Source organism: Oenanthe melanoleuca, chromosome 26, assembly GCF_029582105.1.
Source record: "Oenanthe melanoleuca isolate GR-GAL-2019-014 chromosome 26, OMel1.0, whole genome shotgun sequence".
Taxonomy (NCBI): Eukaryota; Metazoa; Chordata; class Aves; order Passeriformes; family Muscicapidae; genus Oenanthe; species Oenanthe melanoleuca.
In genome coordinates, this window is record NC_079359.1 from 4,648,435 (window position 1) to 4,665,074 (window position 16,640).

Here is a 16,640-nt window from a genome sequence, read left to right on the forward strand (position 1 = left end):
CGGTATTCCCTTCCCTGCAGCCTGTCCTAGAGCCCCTTCCCAACACCGCCGCCCGTAGCTTCTTCCCGGTGCTCCCTTCTCGGTATCCCATCCTGGTATCGCCTGCCCGATCCCCCCTTCCCGGTACCCCGTTCCCGGTACCCCGTTCCCGGTACCCCGTTCCCGGGAATCCCTCCCGGCCCCGCCCCCTCAATGACCACGCCCCCAGAGCACCGCCCCCGCCGCTCAGACCACGCCCCTGCCCCAATCCCCCGCGCTATGGCCACGCCCCCACGATCCCTCACGCCCCGCGCGTTGGCCCCGCCCATTCCCCCTCCCGCCAGTCCCGCCCCTCTCCGGTGCGCTGATCCCGCCCTCCCCGCTCTCGCATTGGTCAGGCCGCAGGGCCGCTGCCCAGTGCGCGGGCGGCGCGGGCGGAAGCGCTACTCGGGGCCGGAAGCGGCGTTGCAGCCCCCGGTGAGGCCGCGGCGCTCCCGGTGCCCCTGGAAGCCCCGATCCCCCCCGGCACCTCCGGAGTCCCCGGGATCCCCCGGAACCTCGCGGCCCCGCCGTCGCCATGTTCCTCACGCGCTCCGAGTACGACCGGTGAGTGCCGCCCGCGCCCGCGGCTGAGTCACGGGCCTGCGCCCGGCGCGGCCCGACCCGTCCAGGGCGGCCCAACCGGCGCCGCCCGCGCTGGGATCGCACCGGGAGCTGCCGGGAGCCCGCAGCGTTACTGGGCTCTGCCACGGGCCCGGGGCTGCCAGGATGGGACGGAGCTGAGGGCGGGGGGAGCTCCTGAGCCCTTGGTTGGTGTGTGGGGATGGGATGGGTGGGATGGAGTATCCCGGGAAGGAGCGTGTCCGGTGGGGAGCGATGGAGCTGCGGCAGGTTGGGCCTGGAGCACCAGGAGCGGCTGAGGGAGCTGGGGAAGGGGCTCAGCCCGGAGAAAAGGAGGCTCAGGGGGATCTTGTGGTTTACACAACTCCCTGACAGGAGGGGACAGGTCGGGCTCTGCTCCAGGGAACAGCCTCAAGTTGGGCCAGAGATGTTTAGTTTGTATATTGGGAATTTTTTTTGTGGAAAGGGCTGTCCAGTTCTGATCTGGCTGCCTAAGGCTGTGGTGGTATCTTCATCCCAGGAAGGGCCCCAAAAACACGTGGAGGTGGCACTTGGGGACAGGGGTTAGTGGTGGCCTTGGCAGTGCTGGGGGAAAGATTGGACTCCATGTTCTCAAAGGACTTTTCCAACCCCAAGGATTCCATGATTCCATGGTAAAACAAGATTTTTGTGGCTCCTGGGGGGCCCTTTGGATTCTGAAGGCTTCCAGCACCCACAGTGTGCTGGGACATCCAGCCCTGACCTGCCATTCCTTGTGTTCCCATCCATGAGCATCCTGAATCCAGACCCTGGGGCTGTCCTGTGCTGCCCCAGCTTCACCCCAGAGCAAGGACTTGCATTCCTTTGCTTTCCTGCCCTTCTCACTCTGTCTGTGTTGTCCTTGCAGGGGTGTGAACACGTTCTCTCCAGAGGGGAGGCTCTTCCAGGTGGAATATGCCATCGAGGCCATAAAGGTACTTTTAAAAAGTTTCTAAACTGTGACATCTGGGGCTCCTTCAAACCCCAGCTATGGATTGTTCAGGACTAATCCAGGCTGTGTGTATTTCCTCCAGCCAAACATCACACAGCTCTGCTCTTTTATGGGTCATTCAGAACCAAAACCCATCAACTTTCCCCAGAGTTCAGCAGAATGTTCCCTGCCCTGTCCTACCAAGTGATTTATCCCCAACCAAAATGCTGTTTATCCCCAAATCAAACCTAAAACACTTCTTGGGTGGTTTTAAATGCGAAGGTGAAAGTTGTTATGGGCAAACCCACCTTTTCAGGGCCAAATGGCCTTTGGGGATTACATGTCCTTAATTGATAAATACTCCTTTATTATATTATTATATTTTTATTATGTTGATAGAATGTGGGTGTTGATTTGTAATAAGTTTGAATTTGGAAGAAACAGGTCAAGTGATGAAGGGAGAAAGCTCTGAGGTGTTTGTATTGGTTTTTATTGTTCCCTGTGTTGCTTTAGGTCCTTGGAGCACTAAAAGGAGAAATAAAGTAATAATGTAACAGAAAAAAATAATAAAATTATCAAGGCCTTGGGAATTAAAGCTCCCAGGGGGTGTTGGTCACCATGCTGACTTGATAAGTTAAAATAGATCTGGAGCAGGGAGATCTCCTGCCATACCTGTGTCTGCAGGTGCAGCTTTCCAGGGAATCTTGGGGTTAAAATTAAACCCTGTGTGTTGAAGTGGGTGTTGGGAGTGAGCATTCCACACTGCAGCTGAGACAGTTCTGCCAGGAAATTCCGTGGTGTGGAAAAGCTGCAAGTGCTGAGAGCAGGGGGGATCAAAGTGGGATGAAGGTAATTGTTGGTGGGATTAAGACAGGACCAATGTGGGGGTTGGTGGGATTAAATAGGATTGAGGTAAGGGCTGCTGGGGTCCAGATTAGGGGCTGATAAGATCCAGAAAAGCGTTGGTGAGGTCATGGTGGGATGGAAGTGGGATCAGTGCAGCTTGGTGTGAGCAAGGTAGGAACAAAGGCAGGGATTTGTGGGATTCAGGCAGGGCCTGATGGGATCAAGGTGGGATCACAGCAGGATCAGGCAAGGGCTGCAAGGAGCCTCTAAGATCTGTCCCTGTGCTTGTGGCCCTGGTGACACTGAGGTGTCCTGCAGTTCTGGGGTGGAACTTACTGCTTGGGACTCTGGGGACAACAGGAACTTGTGGACAGCCAAGTGCCCAAGGCAGAGCTGCAGCTCTGGGGATTTGCACTGATGTGGGAAATTCTCCCACCCTTCAAACTCCTTGTTTTCCCTCTGGCAGAGGAGAATTCCCAGGGCCTTTTACACTCACCAGGCTCTACAAACTGCTTGAAATATGAGGGATGTGCAACAACCCCACTGGGTTCTCATGGGAATCACATGGATTTCACCTTTCCCATTTCCTATTTCAGGAAATAAGCTTTAAAATCCACAGTGCAAAGCCACAGAGGGTTTGTGTGTGGGTGACACAATTGAATCCAAACCAACACCTGCCAGTGAGTCAGAATTAGCACTGGTGTTTGTGTGAGCTGGAGCCTGTGCTGGTGTTTTGCAGCTGGGCTCCACAGCCATTGGGATCCAGACCTCAGAGGGAGTTTGCCTGGCTGTGGAGAAGAGGATCACATCTCCCCTCATGGAGCCCAGCAGCATTGAGAAGATTGTGGAGATTGACTCCCACATTGGTAAGGAGGAGGGATTCAGCCCTGGGGGCACCTCTAAAACTTGAATTATTTATGATAAGAGAATATGATATTATATTTAGATATTTATGATATGGTTTGGGAAGTTGTGTTTTGGGATGAGCCCTCCCTGCAGGCAGTTCTGCCTGGAGCAGGGATGCTCATCCCTCCCAGTGCACACCAGCTCCTGGGCTCTGGTTTTCCAGGCTCCAAGCAAGCAGAACATAGCTCCAGGAAGCAGAAAGAGGCAGCTGAAGCACTGCCCCCTGCATCAGTGACCTCCCTCATGAAAGCTCATCCCAAATTTAGCTCTGGCAGGACAGGGAATTATGGTGGGCTTGACTGGGGCCAGTTTCTCCAGGATCACTGATGCCAACCTGGAGCCACCCACACCCTCAGTGGCCCACAATGGGTTCATGACCAAATATATCACCCTGAAAAGCAGGAAACCTCCAAAATTCCCATGTTCCTGCTCCATGGGCATGGGAAGAGTTCCAAGAGCCCAATTTCCTCCTCCCAGGAGCTTGTGATGCAGCCCCTTCTTCCCAGAGTGGAATCTGCTGCAGCTGCTGGCTGTGGGGCAGCCAGGGCCCCTTCCCTGCAGGTTGTTATGGAGCAAATCTGTTCCAGTCCCACAGAATCCTTGAGGCTGGCAAAGCCCTCTAAGATCCAGTCCAGCCATACCAAGGCATCTTAATCCATTCCCAAAGTGCCACATCCACACTTCTTGAACCCTTCCAGACATGGGGAATCCACACTGTTCACAGGGGCAGCCTGTGCTAGTGCCTGACCACACTTTCCATGAGAAAAAAATTATCTAATACCTGACCTGAAGCTCCCCTGGCACAGCTTGAGGCTGTTTCCTCTTGTCCTGTCCCTGGGAGCAGAGCCTGACCCCCCCAGCTGTCCCTTCCTGTCAGGGAGTTGTGCAGAGCCACAGGGTCTCCCCTGAGCCTCCTTTTCTCCAGGCTGAGCCCCTTTCCCAGCTCCCTCAGCTGCTCCTGGTGCTCCAGACCCTTCCCTGGACATGCTCCAGCCCCTCCATGTCCTTGTGAGAAACCCAAAACTATTCCCAGGATTCCAGGTGTGGCTTTGCCAGTGCCCAGCACAGTGGGACAAATCTCTTCCCCACCTTCCCACTCAGGGACCAGCTTCTCTCTTCAGCCCCTTGTGCTTTGGGCAGTCTGGGGTAAAACACATCCCAAATTAAGGGTGGAATGACTCCTGCTTGCCCTTTCCCTTCCAGGGTGTGCCATGAGTGGCCTAATAGCTGATGCAAAGACTTTAATTGACAAGGCCAGAGTGGAGACTCAGGTAAGATCTGACATCTCTGTTCTTAAATTAGCAGCACAAACTCCTGCAAAGTCCTGGGAAAGGGAAGATCATTCCATCAGAGAAGCTGGTGGGAGGTTGGAGGCTTGCTGGGAGCTCAGGGGCTGTCTGACTGTTCTGGGAATATACTGGATATTTTGGTTTTCTTTTTATCCTCTTAAATTTCCTGGGTGCTTCAGATGCTTTGGGGTCCCAGGTACAAATCTGTGGTGCAGCAAAATATTTTCCTGGGGTTTTCTCCTGCAAATCAGCACTTTTGCATCCTCTGGAGAGCTGGATAACACATTATTTCCAAAGAAGATATTGGGATAAAGCCCTTCAGCCTTGCATTTCCCTATTGGTATCCCAAAATTTTCTGTGGATTTTTGTACATTCTGCTATCCTGATGCTTCTATGAGAGACCTGGCTGTGCCCTGAGTTTCATAGGGAAGTTATCCTTGTGTCCACACAGGGTCTCACCAGGGGAGTTTTGGGAACATGGGGATAATGGGAATCTTGATTTGGATTTTCCTGCAGAATCACTGGTTCACCTACAACGAGACGATGACAGTGGAGAGTGTGACACAGGCTGTGTCTAACCTGGCCCTGCAGTTTGGGGAGGAAGATGCTGATCCAGGAGCCATGGTGGGACCTGGGGGGATTGGGGGGTGCTGGGGAACCCCCCTTTCCTTGCCCTTGTCTGAGCCATCCCCTCCTTTCTCCCACAGTCCCGCCCGTTCGGCGTCGCTCTGCTCTTCGGAGGAGTGGATGAGAAGGGGCCCCAGCTGTGAGTTCTGCTCTCCTAATCCAGGGAAAAGACCAAACCACTGCCAAATTCCCCTCTCCTAATCCAGGGAAAAGACCAAACCTCCACTGCAAAATTCCTCTCTCCTAATCCAGGGAAAATACCAAACCTCCACTGCCAAATTCCCATCCTGTTTTAATGACTTGATTCTGGGATTTTCCTTAAGCCAAACCCTCGGGGTTTATCCCATTATGTCCCTGATGTGTTTGTTAATCCTGTTAAACCCTTTCCACTGCCCCATCTGCCTGTTTGGCATTGGAAAAAAAACATCATATCTTCCCTAAAGCCTTGCTTTTTTAAATTAAAAATGTGGTTTCCTGGGGAGGAGGGAAGCATTAAAGCTCTCCTTGTCTTGAGTGTATTCTTACCTTTCCCTAAAGGACCAGCAGTGCCACCAGTAACATAATCCATGTGACATTCCTTGGGGAGGTGTTGGAGCAGCTGTAACCTGAGCTCATGGCTCCAAATGGCCCCACTGGAGATGGGAAAGGCTTGGCAGAGCCAGACCAGTCAGGTCTGCCTTCCAGCAGGGAAAACTTGCTGAATTTATTAAAAAAAATTCAGATAAGATGGGAACTCCAAAGGAAAGAGGAAAGAGGGCAGTGTCAGAGTGGGATGAATCCCAGCTCCAGCCGTGCAGGGAGCTCTGGGGGCTGGTGGGAGGGTCCTTGGGGTACCCCAGGTGAGGTGGGTGCAGGTGGTCACCCCTGTCCCCCCAGGTTCCACATGGACCCCTCGGGAACGTTCGTGCAGTGCGACGCCAGAGCCATCGGCTCCGCCTCGGAGGGAGCCCAGAGCTCCCTGCAGGAGGTTTACCACAAGGTAAGGGCTGCACTTGGGGCTGGGCTCACATCTCGTGGGGCTGGGGTATTTCAGCACCTACCAGGGTCCCCTAACTCCCTCCCCAGTGAGGATTTGGCACTGGGCTGGAGAGGAGGTGCCTGAGCTGCTCAGGGCAGGGTCACTCAGCAGTGCTGAGGATCTCTGTGAGTAGATCTGCTCTCTGCCTGTGGGATAATTAAGTTCTCTATAAATAAAAACTGAGCTCTGGGTGCTGCTGTCAGCATTGGGCTCTGTGTAGATACAGCTGGAAGCATCCTGAGCTCACAGCAGCACCTTCACCTCACCAGGGAACAGCTTTTTTACTGGAGGTTCTGGTCATGTTTGATATTAAATAGGAAGTTTTTCCTCGTGAGGAGGGAGTTGCCTGTTTTAGGTGATGAGTGACTAAACCCTAATGAAAAGCATAAATAGTGATGGTGGCTGGGAAGACTCATTTGTTCACCAGAATTCTCCAAATTACCCAAATTCTGGACTCCCTGGACTATCAACCCTTTTTCAAGTGCAAAGTTAGTGAAGCACAGCTGTGCTGCACATCCCTCTGACTAGGGATGCATGGGATTTATCAGATTAAATGCAGCACAGAGGCTTCTGCCTAGAGGGAATGTGGCTTTTTGGGAGGAAACTGTTAAAGACAAACAGCCCCTCCTGTCCCAATCCCATCAGATTTATGTGCCCAAATGAACCATTTTTAAATCTCAGAAAGGCAGGGTTTCACTGTCCCTGTGCTGCAGTGTCCCAGGGATGCTGCAGATCCCTTGATAAGCTGCTCCTTTGGCTGCCTGGCTCAAGGGATTTGGGAGAGGGGCCTGTCCTGAGCCTGCAGCATGTAATCCACGTTTGAGCCATTTGTTTTGCAGTCCATGACACTAAAGGAAGCCATCAAATCTTCCCTGGTCATCCTGAAACAAGTCATGGAGGAGAAACTAAATGCCACCAACATTGAGGTGAGTCCTCCTGGAGTCAGGATTGCCCCTGGAGCAGCTCAGGGCTTCCTGAGCCAGCTGCTGCAGATGTTCCTGCCATTTTCATCACATCCTGTGGGACATTTTGGAAAAGTTGAAGCTTTTCTCTTCCAGAGGTGCAGAGCCTGGTCTGTTTTCATGTGATGAGCAGAAGGGATTCTTTGACCTTCTCCAGTCAGCAGAACCCAACATACCACCCAGACTGCTTCTTCTTCCCCTGATCCAGCCATTCTTTGCCTTGCTGCTTGTAATATTAGAAGGAATGAAAATTACCCAGCTCCTGGGCTGCTATATTAGTCCTGGGGCAGTGCCAACAATCCCTTGGACAGTGGGAGCAGCAAGGATCCTCCAGGAATGGCTGTGCCTTGGAACCCCAGGGGCAGGCAGTGCCCACAGACCTGGGGATGCTGGGCCCCCCAAACCTGCTCCATTGGCTCCTTTTTGGGAGGGAAAGGTACCAACCCTCTGGGCTGGGTGGGGTAACTGGGAGATGAGAAGTCAGGCTGGTGGATAGAGTTTGCTTCTATTTTGGGTGGGTTATGGGACACCAGACCTTTCCAAAGTGTGGCATTCCAGCTCCTGAGCTGCTCCCTCCTCCCATTCCTTCCCTCTGAGTGCTGGGAAACCTTTTCCCAAACAGCCTCTAGGTATTCACCCCACTTTTGTATTAAATGTTGCTGTGGGGGGACCATTCCTGGTGGGATTAACCAACTTCCTTTGGAGGGGAAGGCCAAGAGCACATGAAAACTTGGATCCTCTGTCCCAAAACCATGCCATGTAGCTGGACTCTCCTTCCCAGGTGCTCTTCCAGCCCTTAGCCATACATTTTTTCCTGGTACAGTGCAGGCAGAAGGAATGTGTACAGTATCCTGATGTCATGTCCCTGTTTAACAGGGCTTAACTGTGCTTGGCACAGCCCTGGGGTGGGGTGGGCTGGTGCTGGGGGGAAGGACAGCAGGAATGTGCTGAGGATTAAAAGGTTTCTATTGACTCAAGTCACCCCTGGCTGAAAATCTGCCACCTGAAGAGCTCTTTGCTTCCTAAAAGTATGTGCCTCTCCCATTTCTTGGCTCCAGCCATGCTGCTGTGGCATTTTCCATCTAGGAACAAAGAGAAGAGGGAAGGTGTGGTTGTGGAAGAGTTAAATCCATTGATGGCAAAGGTCAGGAGCCTGAAAGGATTTCACCATTTTAGATTAATGACTTCCCTGTGAAGCCTGTCAGGGAATGGTGGAGTGAAGCTGTGCTAGGGTGAGGGACAGGTTTGAGGAGGTGTGGAAAAGCAAAGGAATTGGTGTCTCTGCTGGTTTGGGTGTTCATAAAGGTTTTTTCAGCATTTAGAGCTGGATTTGGTGCATAAATCTGGGTCTTGTTGAGTTTGGTTGGGGCCAGGATCAGTCCAGTCTCTGCACAGGTGGTTTGGTGCCCAGATGAGCTTTAAGGTCCCTTCCAACCCAAACCACTCCATCATTTGAGGGGCCTAAAGTGGCATCTCCAAGTGTCTCTGCCTTGTCTGAGAGTTCTGGGTGAAACCTGGGCTGGCAGGAGCTCTCAGGATGTTTCCACTTGGAAAAACACCTCGTGGTACCTCCTGCCCCTGAATCAGCTCCTTCCCCTTGTGCTGATGGGGAGGGGGTTTGTGAGAAGTCACCTCAGCAGAGCTCTGGGATCTGCTGGGATGCTCCAGAGCTTTCCTTCAGTTTATTGCTCTGATTCCTGGAGAGTCAAACCATGAGCCTGTGAGTTCTGGAGCATCCCAGCCCTGTCCTGCCCCCCATCCCATCCCAGCCCTGTCCTGCCCCCCATCCCATCCCAGCCCTGTCCTGCCCCATATCCCAGCCCTGTCCTGCTCCATCCCAGCCTGTTATGGGATACCCCAGCTCATTCCAGGGCATCCCAACTCTCTCTGGAGCCTTGGCATTTCCACTGGCACAGCTGTGCCTGTTTTGGGCTCCCATCCCTGAGCCAGGTGTGAATATTTCTGCTCACGTTTCTCTTCCAGGCTTGTCATCCAAGTATCCCTCATCCTTGGTGCTGCCTCTGGAATGTTTTGGCTGTGTGCCCTGACACTGTGTTGTCCCTGTTTTCCTTGGAGATCTGTGCCTCAGTTTCCCTGAGTCCCCTCAGCTCCCAGTCAGGCCAGCATTTATCCCCTTGGTTCCTGGGGGAGAAGAATCCTCTGGAGATGCAGGAATTCTCTCCTGGGAGGTTTTGAGGGCTTTTCCCCCATCCAGTGGGAGCAGTGCCTGCCTGTTCCCACTAAAATTCCCTGTGCTGCTCCTCTGAGGAGACTGAGTCAATTCAAAGCTATTTGTGCAGCAGGCAGCTATTTTAGGGGACCATGGAGCTGGAATGATCCTGCTGCTCTGGCAGATCAGAAGAAGGAACAGCTGCTCCCTGCTTTCCTCAGCCACACTTAACCCCTTGTTCCTTCTCTTCCAGCTTGCCACGGTGGAGCCTGGGATGAAATTCCACATGTACACAAAAGAGGAGCTTGAGGAGGTCATCAAGGATATTTGAAAAATAGGGGGAGACCCCAGAAGCTCAAACCCCTGCCCTGACCAAAGGAACTGGTCCAGTTCACCCAGCTCCTGGACTTCCCTCCCCACAGCACCTGTACCTGCTGCTCCTGCCAGCTCCAGAGGTTTTTCACCTTTTCTGGACAGAACTGAGCTTTGCTGGAGGAGGGAATGAAATAAATCATTTTGTTACTCTGATTGGGCTCCTCAGCAGGGGGAAGGTGGGAAGGGATTTGGAGCTGGAACTGGGGGTGGATCAGGACAGCAGCTGTGCCAAGGGCACTGCCAGCTCTGCTGCAGCAGCCAGTCTCCCTCTCGTGGTGCTGTCCATGGGGAAATCCCACACTTCTTTTTAAAAAATGAGAGTTTTTAATCTGTTCAGTGCATTCTTTCCTCCTTCTCCAGTGTTTTTTATCTCTAAAAAAGTTCCTGGAGCTCTGTCTCCTTCCCTGCAAAGAAATCTGCAATCAGCCTTGGGGTTTGTTTCCTTCTGGTAGGGCTTGAAAAAAATCTATAAAAACTGATAAATCAGAGCCCAGAAACAGGGATATTGGCTAGGACAGCCCCTCACCACTAAAATCCTACAGGTACCACTGAGTTTTGACAGTTAACCCTGTTTTTCACCAGAAAATTCCTGCTTATCCCACTTAAATTTTTTGTTCCCCAGCAAAAATCTCTGTGTCCTCAAAACAGTGTCTGGGAATCAAAGATGGGTCTAATAAGGGAATAAATTAGGATTAAAAGAGTATTTTCTATAAAAGCATGGTTGTGGGGAAAACCAGCTCTGCCTTAATCCTTAAGGCTGGATCTGGGCTGCCCTCAGAAGGGCAGAGGACTGGAAATCAAATACCAGGATAAATTACAATTTTAAATTACAATTTCAGGATAAATTACAGTATCACCCTGAAGCAAACACCTGGATAGAGCTGGGCCAGGGGTAATCCTGGGAAATAGGGACATTTTCCCCAACATAATGCAGGAAATGAGGAAATGTGTTTCATCAGTTGGCAAAGCCAAATCTCCCTCCAGCCTCTGCCTTTTCCAGAAGGAAGAATGCCTGTCCTGTTGGTTTTCCCCCAGATGGATTCAGGAAGGGAAGCAAGGTCTGCAAGATCAGTCCTTGGATAACCTCAGTTTCAGCATAGCCCAGCTGCAATTCCTGAAACTCCTCCTGGAATTCCTGTGAGTGTTTCCTCTTCCAGAGCCGTTTAAAGGGAACAAATTGGATCAGCAGGTGCTGCCCGAGGCCCTGGGAGGAGCTGGGTCCACAGCTGTCCCTGCAGGTAGAATCAAATTATCTGTTAATGGACTTTTCTCCTTTGGGAGGACATTCCTTGGAGCCTGGATGTGGGTCAGCCTGGCTCTGGCTCAGGTTTGGAGTGCAGTCCACAGCCCATTTGGGGTGGTTCTGGAATGGGACCCAGCCCATCCTGAGGGGCAGCCTGGGAATGAGCACCAGGACACTGCCCGAGGTGAAATTGGGATTTGGACCTCCCACAGCCACCCTTTACCCCAGCGCATCATCCCAGAGCTCCTTTACCCCAGTCCATCCTCCCAGAACTCCTTTATCCAGAGTTCCTTTACCCCAGCGCATCATCCCAGAGCTCCTTTACCCCAGTCCATCATCCCAGAACTCCTTTATTCCAGTCCATCATCCCATTAACACCTTTGTCCCAGTGCATCATCCCATAACTCCTTTATCCAGAGCTCCTTTACCCCAGTCCATCATCCCAGGGCTCCTTTATCCAGAACTCCTTCATCCCAGTCCCTCATCCCAGGGCTCCTTTACCCCAGTCCCTCATCCCATAACACCTTTCCCCCAGTCCATCCCGCAGGGCTCCTTCCCCAGCCCGTCCCGGCGGTCGCTCCAGGCCGGGCCGCTCCGCGTGTCCTTGTCGGTGTCGCAGGGAGCACAAACCCTGCTGCTCCCACGGTGGCGCTTGGCGGAACCGGCCCGTGTGCCCTGTGCAGGCCCGGGCCAGTGGCGGGAGGCCACAGCGCCAATCAAAAAATCGCTCCCGCGCTCTCCGCCAATCAGCGCCTGTCGCTGGGTAGATTAGAGACCGGGGCGGGCTCACGCGCGCGGCGCAGGCGCTGCCAGCCAGTCACAGGAGGAGGTGGCGGTGATTGACAGCGGACCAAACCAATAAACTGGCGGGACTGCCGGTGGGTGGGAGGCGTGACCGCGTTATGAGTGACAGGTTCTCCAGCCAATCGCCACTGCCCAGGCCGGGACAGCGGGACACGCCCCCCCGACAGGCGACCAGAGTTAGATGGATGGATGGATGGATGGATGGATGGATGGATGGATGGATGGATGGATGGATGGATGGATCGATCGATCCCCGCCCCTTGGCTTCCCAGCGCACGGCGCCAGCAGGTGGAGGCGGACGGACGGACAGAAAGACATCCCTCCTTGCAGCCCCCCGGGACGGACAGATACCACTCCCTGGAGTGGTACACCAGCTGCTGGGTGTTTTGGGGCGTTTGTTATCTGTGGGAATGAAAGGCTGGGGTGGTGCACAGATCTTCAGGGAAAGTGCACATCCCCAGTGAGGTGTGAGTTACATGTTGAGCCAACCAAGAGTTCTCAGCTGACTCGGTTTGTGAAGGAGATTTTTGCAGTTTTGTTCCTCGGCTCTGAATGTGACAGTACAAATAGCAGGGAAAGATGGTGCATGGACTGACACTGTTTTGTGTAGTTGAAAAGCTGCAAGGAGAACAAGGGGTAATCCAGCAACTATTTCTTTCCTGGCATCGATTGCCCCTTGATTGTGGTGAGAATTAGGAGTTTGAAATGAAGCTGAAATCTCTTCTAAGATTAATGTTGAATCCTCTCCTTCCAGTCTCACATAGAGACTTTTGAGTTCCACTGCTTTATCAAGAGTTCCTAGGACAAAGGAGAAGGTGCTGGGCATCACTGCTGCTCTGCAGGATTAAACTGCCTGGCTCACATTGGTGCTCTGCTTTTCATTTCAGCTGTGGGTTTCACTTTGACATCAACATCACCATGCAAACACCAAACACGGAGCTTTCTTTTCAAACTAAATGTACCAGCACATTCTTTCACTATGGCAGAGCCCAACTTCAAAACTTACTACATCCAGCAATTCTCATGCTGAAAATCCTAGAAAAAAAATAATTAGGCATTGGCCTTCACTTTTTTTTTTCCTTTGCACCTTACAAACTGTGGCACACACAGGTCTGTGTGCTCAGCTCTGTGCACCCTCTGAACCCTCAAACTCACAGAATCCATTTACAAACCTAAAACATCCAGCTGCTGGTCCCACAGAAAAGAAAGGGGCCGTGCTGGAATTCATTTTTCTTTTGCAGCTGATAAACTGCACAGCAAACAAAAATTTATCTTCCTTTCCCTGCTCCATGCAGGAGCACATTCTGTCAGTGTCCAAGAGCCAGTTCCTGCACTGCTCTTACAGGAATGGGGCCAGGAAAGTGGTTTTTGTTTTTTTTTTCTTTTTCCTGGGCGCTGTCAGGGCTCAGCAAAACAACCACACGATGCCGCTGCTGATTCGCAGAAGGAAAGGAGCCCAGCCCACCCCAAGGGCAGAGCCAAGCTGCAAAACGTCCCTGCTCTCACACCCACAAAAAGATCTCACCCATCTTCCCCTTCCAAGTGCAAACCCTTTCTTTGCACCATTTTCAAATAGCAGCACAAACTTATTTCCACTTAGGATTTTTTTCATCCTGGCAGAGTGACACTACAAACTTGAAAATGTTTGTCAAAAGCCCAGCTCACAAATTCTCCTGCAGGAGAATCCTTCCCATTGCTTCTTTTATCTCTCAGTGCTGGTTTTATCTTCCAGCTTGTTTGTAAAGACAAATCCATCATTCCTCCCAGTGACCAAATGTCTGGATTGATTATTAGCTCAGGTTTATGGGAGACAAATTTTATATTAAAAAAGGAAAATGTTGATTGATTGCATAGGGTGTTGTACTATGTTTAGTAATCTGATGCTTACAAAAATATTGGATGGATGTCTAGGAAGCTGCAGGTGCTGCCATTCTTGGGGGAATTACCAGCAGAGCTAACTTTTTCTATTTAAGTCGAGAGAAGCATGTTTTAATTTCAATTAAAATTTGCTCTTTTGCCCATTATAGCTTGGAGGGGTGGATTCTAACCTTCTAAACATTAAAAAAAAAACCAAAACCAAAACAAATCTTTGACTGTGACTAAGTGTAGGTGGAGCTGGTGAAAGATAATCTCTCACTGATATCCACAATTAGCAGAGATGTTGCAACCAAGACCTAGAAAGAGACATTAATATTAAACACAGGCAGCTCAAGAACCTAGCAGTCAAATAGAGAATAATTTTCTTCACTAACACTTTTTTTTCCCCTTTGTCTTTGCATTTTAAAGTGTGTAATTTAGTAAATACAGATGTATTTGAAACTCAAGTCTTATCCTTCCTAGTTTATGACAAGTGTGTGGCAGACAGGACTTTTCTGCTTAAAGAGGTGTTGAGGTGGAGCAGAAAAAAGGTTTCATGGAAGAAGTGTGAAAGAATAAAAAGGGATAAAAGGGCTTATATTCTCTATTACCTGTTTAGTGGTATGAAAACTCTGGCCATGACTTCCCTCCTGGCTCTGAGGGAGCAGAGAGATATGATCCTTTATTCAGGAACTGGAACAGAGACCAGACAGAGCAAAAGGAATAAAACAGGAATTTACTGAAAGGATCCACCTTGGGCAGTGCAAGAGCCCAGCCAGGGCTACACCCAGATCTAATCCAAGATGGATCCTGGTCACGAGTTTTTACACTTTGATAAGTTTTGGTTCATTTACACATTGGGGTCAATTATCCAAGCACAGCCCCAGGCTGTGAAGTCTCAGCCCCTTGGCTTGCCCCCTTCCCTTAGCCATTGTTTCTGCTTTTTGGGCACCAGCTGTCCTTGATTCTCCAGCTGGGAAGGAATTGTTCTGTCCAACTACCCTGTGAACAGAACTCACTAACACCTAACATGAAGTGTCAGAGTTACACACTAAGCAGCAGAGATCCTGGAAAATATAAAAGCTAAACCCCAAGGCATCAGTACAGTTACAGCACAGAGGAGAGGCCTGACTGGAAGATTTGCCAATTTTTCTCTGGCATGGCTCAGCTGGCATGTGTTGGGGTGTGAGGCAGGGACAGGTGAAGGTGGCACTGCAGCATCTCCCCTCACAGCTGAGGGGCAGCAGCAGCTAATCATTTCTACATGCAACAGAAATTATTGTTATAACTGCTGTTATAGCTTTATAAAGCCATAATTTCCTATGCAATTGTGCAAGATTCCCAATACCTTCTGCATCAGGAGAAAACCATCTGGGCCAAAGAGCTTTTTGGTGAAGCAAAGGGTGGAAGAAAGACTTTTCTTGGAATAGTGAATATCCTGACAGAGATGCAATTTTTCTTTTCTTTTTTTTTTTTTTTTTTAGAAGCTTAATTCTGCACTGAGGTGAAAGTCAGCTGGAACTTACACCTGCTGCCCTTCTTCTGCTCAGTTCTTTCTCTGCTCTGACTGAAGAACTGCAGGGCTGACCAAGCCAACTGAGTGTCTGCCCAGCCCAATACTAACCAAGGGTGTCATTCCCAAATTGTGTAAACTTCAACCAAAGTAAAAGCTGTTGGGAAAGTCATGAATCATATCCCATTCTGCAAGTCAAATTCATGACTGTTTCCTCACTCCTGTTGATCCAACTGTAAATTACTTTAAAATAACACTGAAAATGTGTAATTTTCCATAACAGAAAATTCTTGGTGCCATAAGAGAAACTTTGTGCAGAGAAGGTGCTATAAACATCAGCCAATGTTTGCATATATAGATTTTATCTTCCTTCAGATGAAGTAATCTCTTGATTTCAAAGCTTGGCAGAAGGATTTTTGGGTTTATCATGACCCAGTATACAAGTGTCAGCTACAGCTGCAGCATAAGGACTCAAGTTGTTTAAGCACTAAATTAGAATTTTACTTTCCATTTAGCTGCCATTTTCTTCCTCCCTCATAATTCTTGTCTTTCAAATGACAGTTTAAATATTTGCTAACCTGTGGTTAACAGTGCCATGCTTATCCTGTTAAGATAACCTACTTATCTGAGAGGCAGAAAGCTGAGATGACCTAGAAAACTGTTAGGAGAGGGAGGACTGCAAGAGAGGGACTTGGGACAAGGATCTTGACTGGGCAAGGAGGAATGGCTTTGAGCTGGAAGATGGAAGAATTAGATTGGATATTATTGAGAAATTCCTCCCTGTGAGGGAGGGGAGGCCCTGGCACAGGTGCCCAGAGCAGCTGTGGGAATGTCCCAGGGCAGGTTTGGGGCAGCTGGGATGGTGGAAGGTGTCCCTGCCATGGCAGGGTGGAACTGGATGGTCTCTTCCAACCAAAACCATTCTGGGTTTCATGTTCCTCTCCCTCCAAAGCTGAGGAGGAGAAAGGGAAGCACAGGAGAGCAGCTGCCTAAGGAAGGTTTGTGAGGGTGGGGAAGAGCCTTGCAGGGAGGTTCAGAGTGGAACCCTTGGCTTTCCAACCTCCTCACAAAGCCCACATTCAGCTGGGTCTAATCTTAGCCTCAGATTTTAACAATGGTTTGTGTTTAATGGAATTATCTATACAAAGTTTGTCATAATACTGAACAGCTACATAGATTTTTTAAAAATTAATCAGTCACTTAGTGAGGATCTGTTGTAACTAAGGAATCTCTCTGCCTTGGGCATGGAAGGACCTCTTAATTTCAGGTAAGGATCTGAAACCTTGAGTGCTGTGCAGTTCCTGGTATGCAGTGCAGCTGCCACTCAGGGACAGCTCAAATTTGGCTTATCCAGTAATATTTGGAGAGTGAAGTAGTTGGCTGCTAGTCAACAGTTTAGAGAAGATAGATGACTTTGTTTTAGCTCTGTTATCTCCTTCTCTACTTCAGTTATTTCCCACTTTTGGGCTTTGAAACCACCT

The 16,640-nt window shown here is 50.4% G+C and overlaps 1 protein-coding gene across 1 annotated transcript; it reads left to right on the forward strand.

Moving 5' to 3' along the window:
* The first annotated feature begins 282 nt into the window (after window positions 1-282).
* On the forward strand, window positions 283-9,895 carry PSMA5 (proteasome 20S subunit alpha 5). The gene is made up of 9 exons (XM_056511315.1): window positions 283-585; window positions 1,487-1,553; window positions 3,135-3,261; window positions 4,505-4,572; window positions 5,107-5,214; window positions 5,298-5,356; window positions 6,094-6,196; window positions 7,075-7,161; window positions 9,621-9,895. The coding sequence occupies exons 1-9, from the start codon at window positions 557-559 to the stop codon at window positions 9,696-9,698; spliced, it is 726 nt and encodes a 241-aa protein (XP_056367290.1). The 5' UTR covers window positions 283-556; the 3' UTR covers window positions 9,699-9,895.
* Window positions 9,896-16,640: the final 6,745 nt, after the last annotated feature.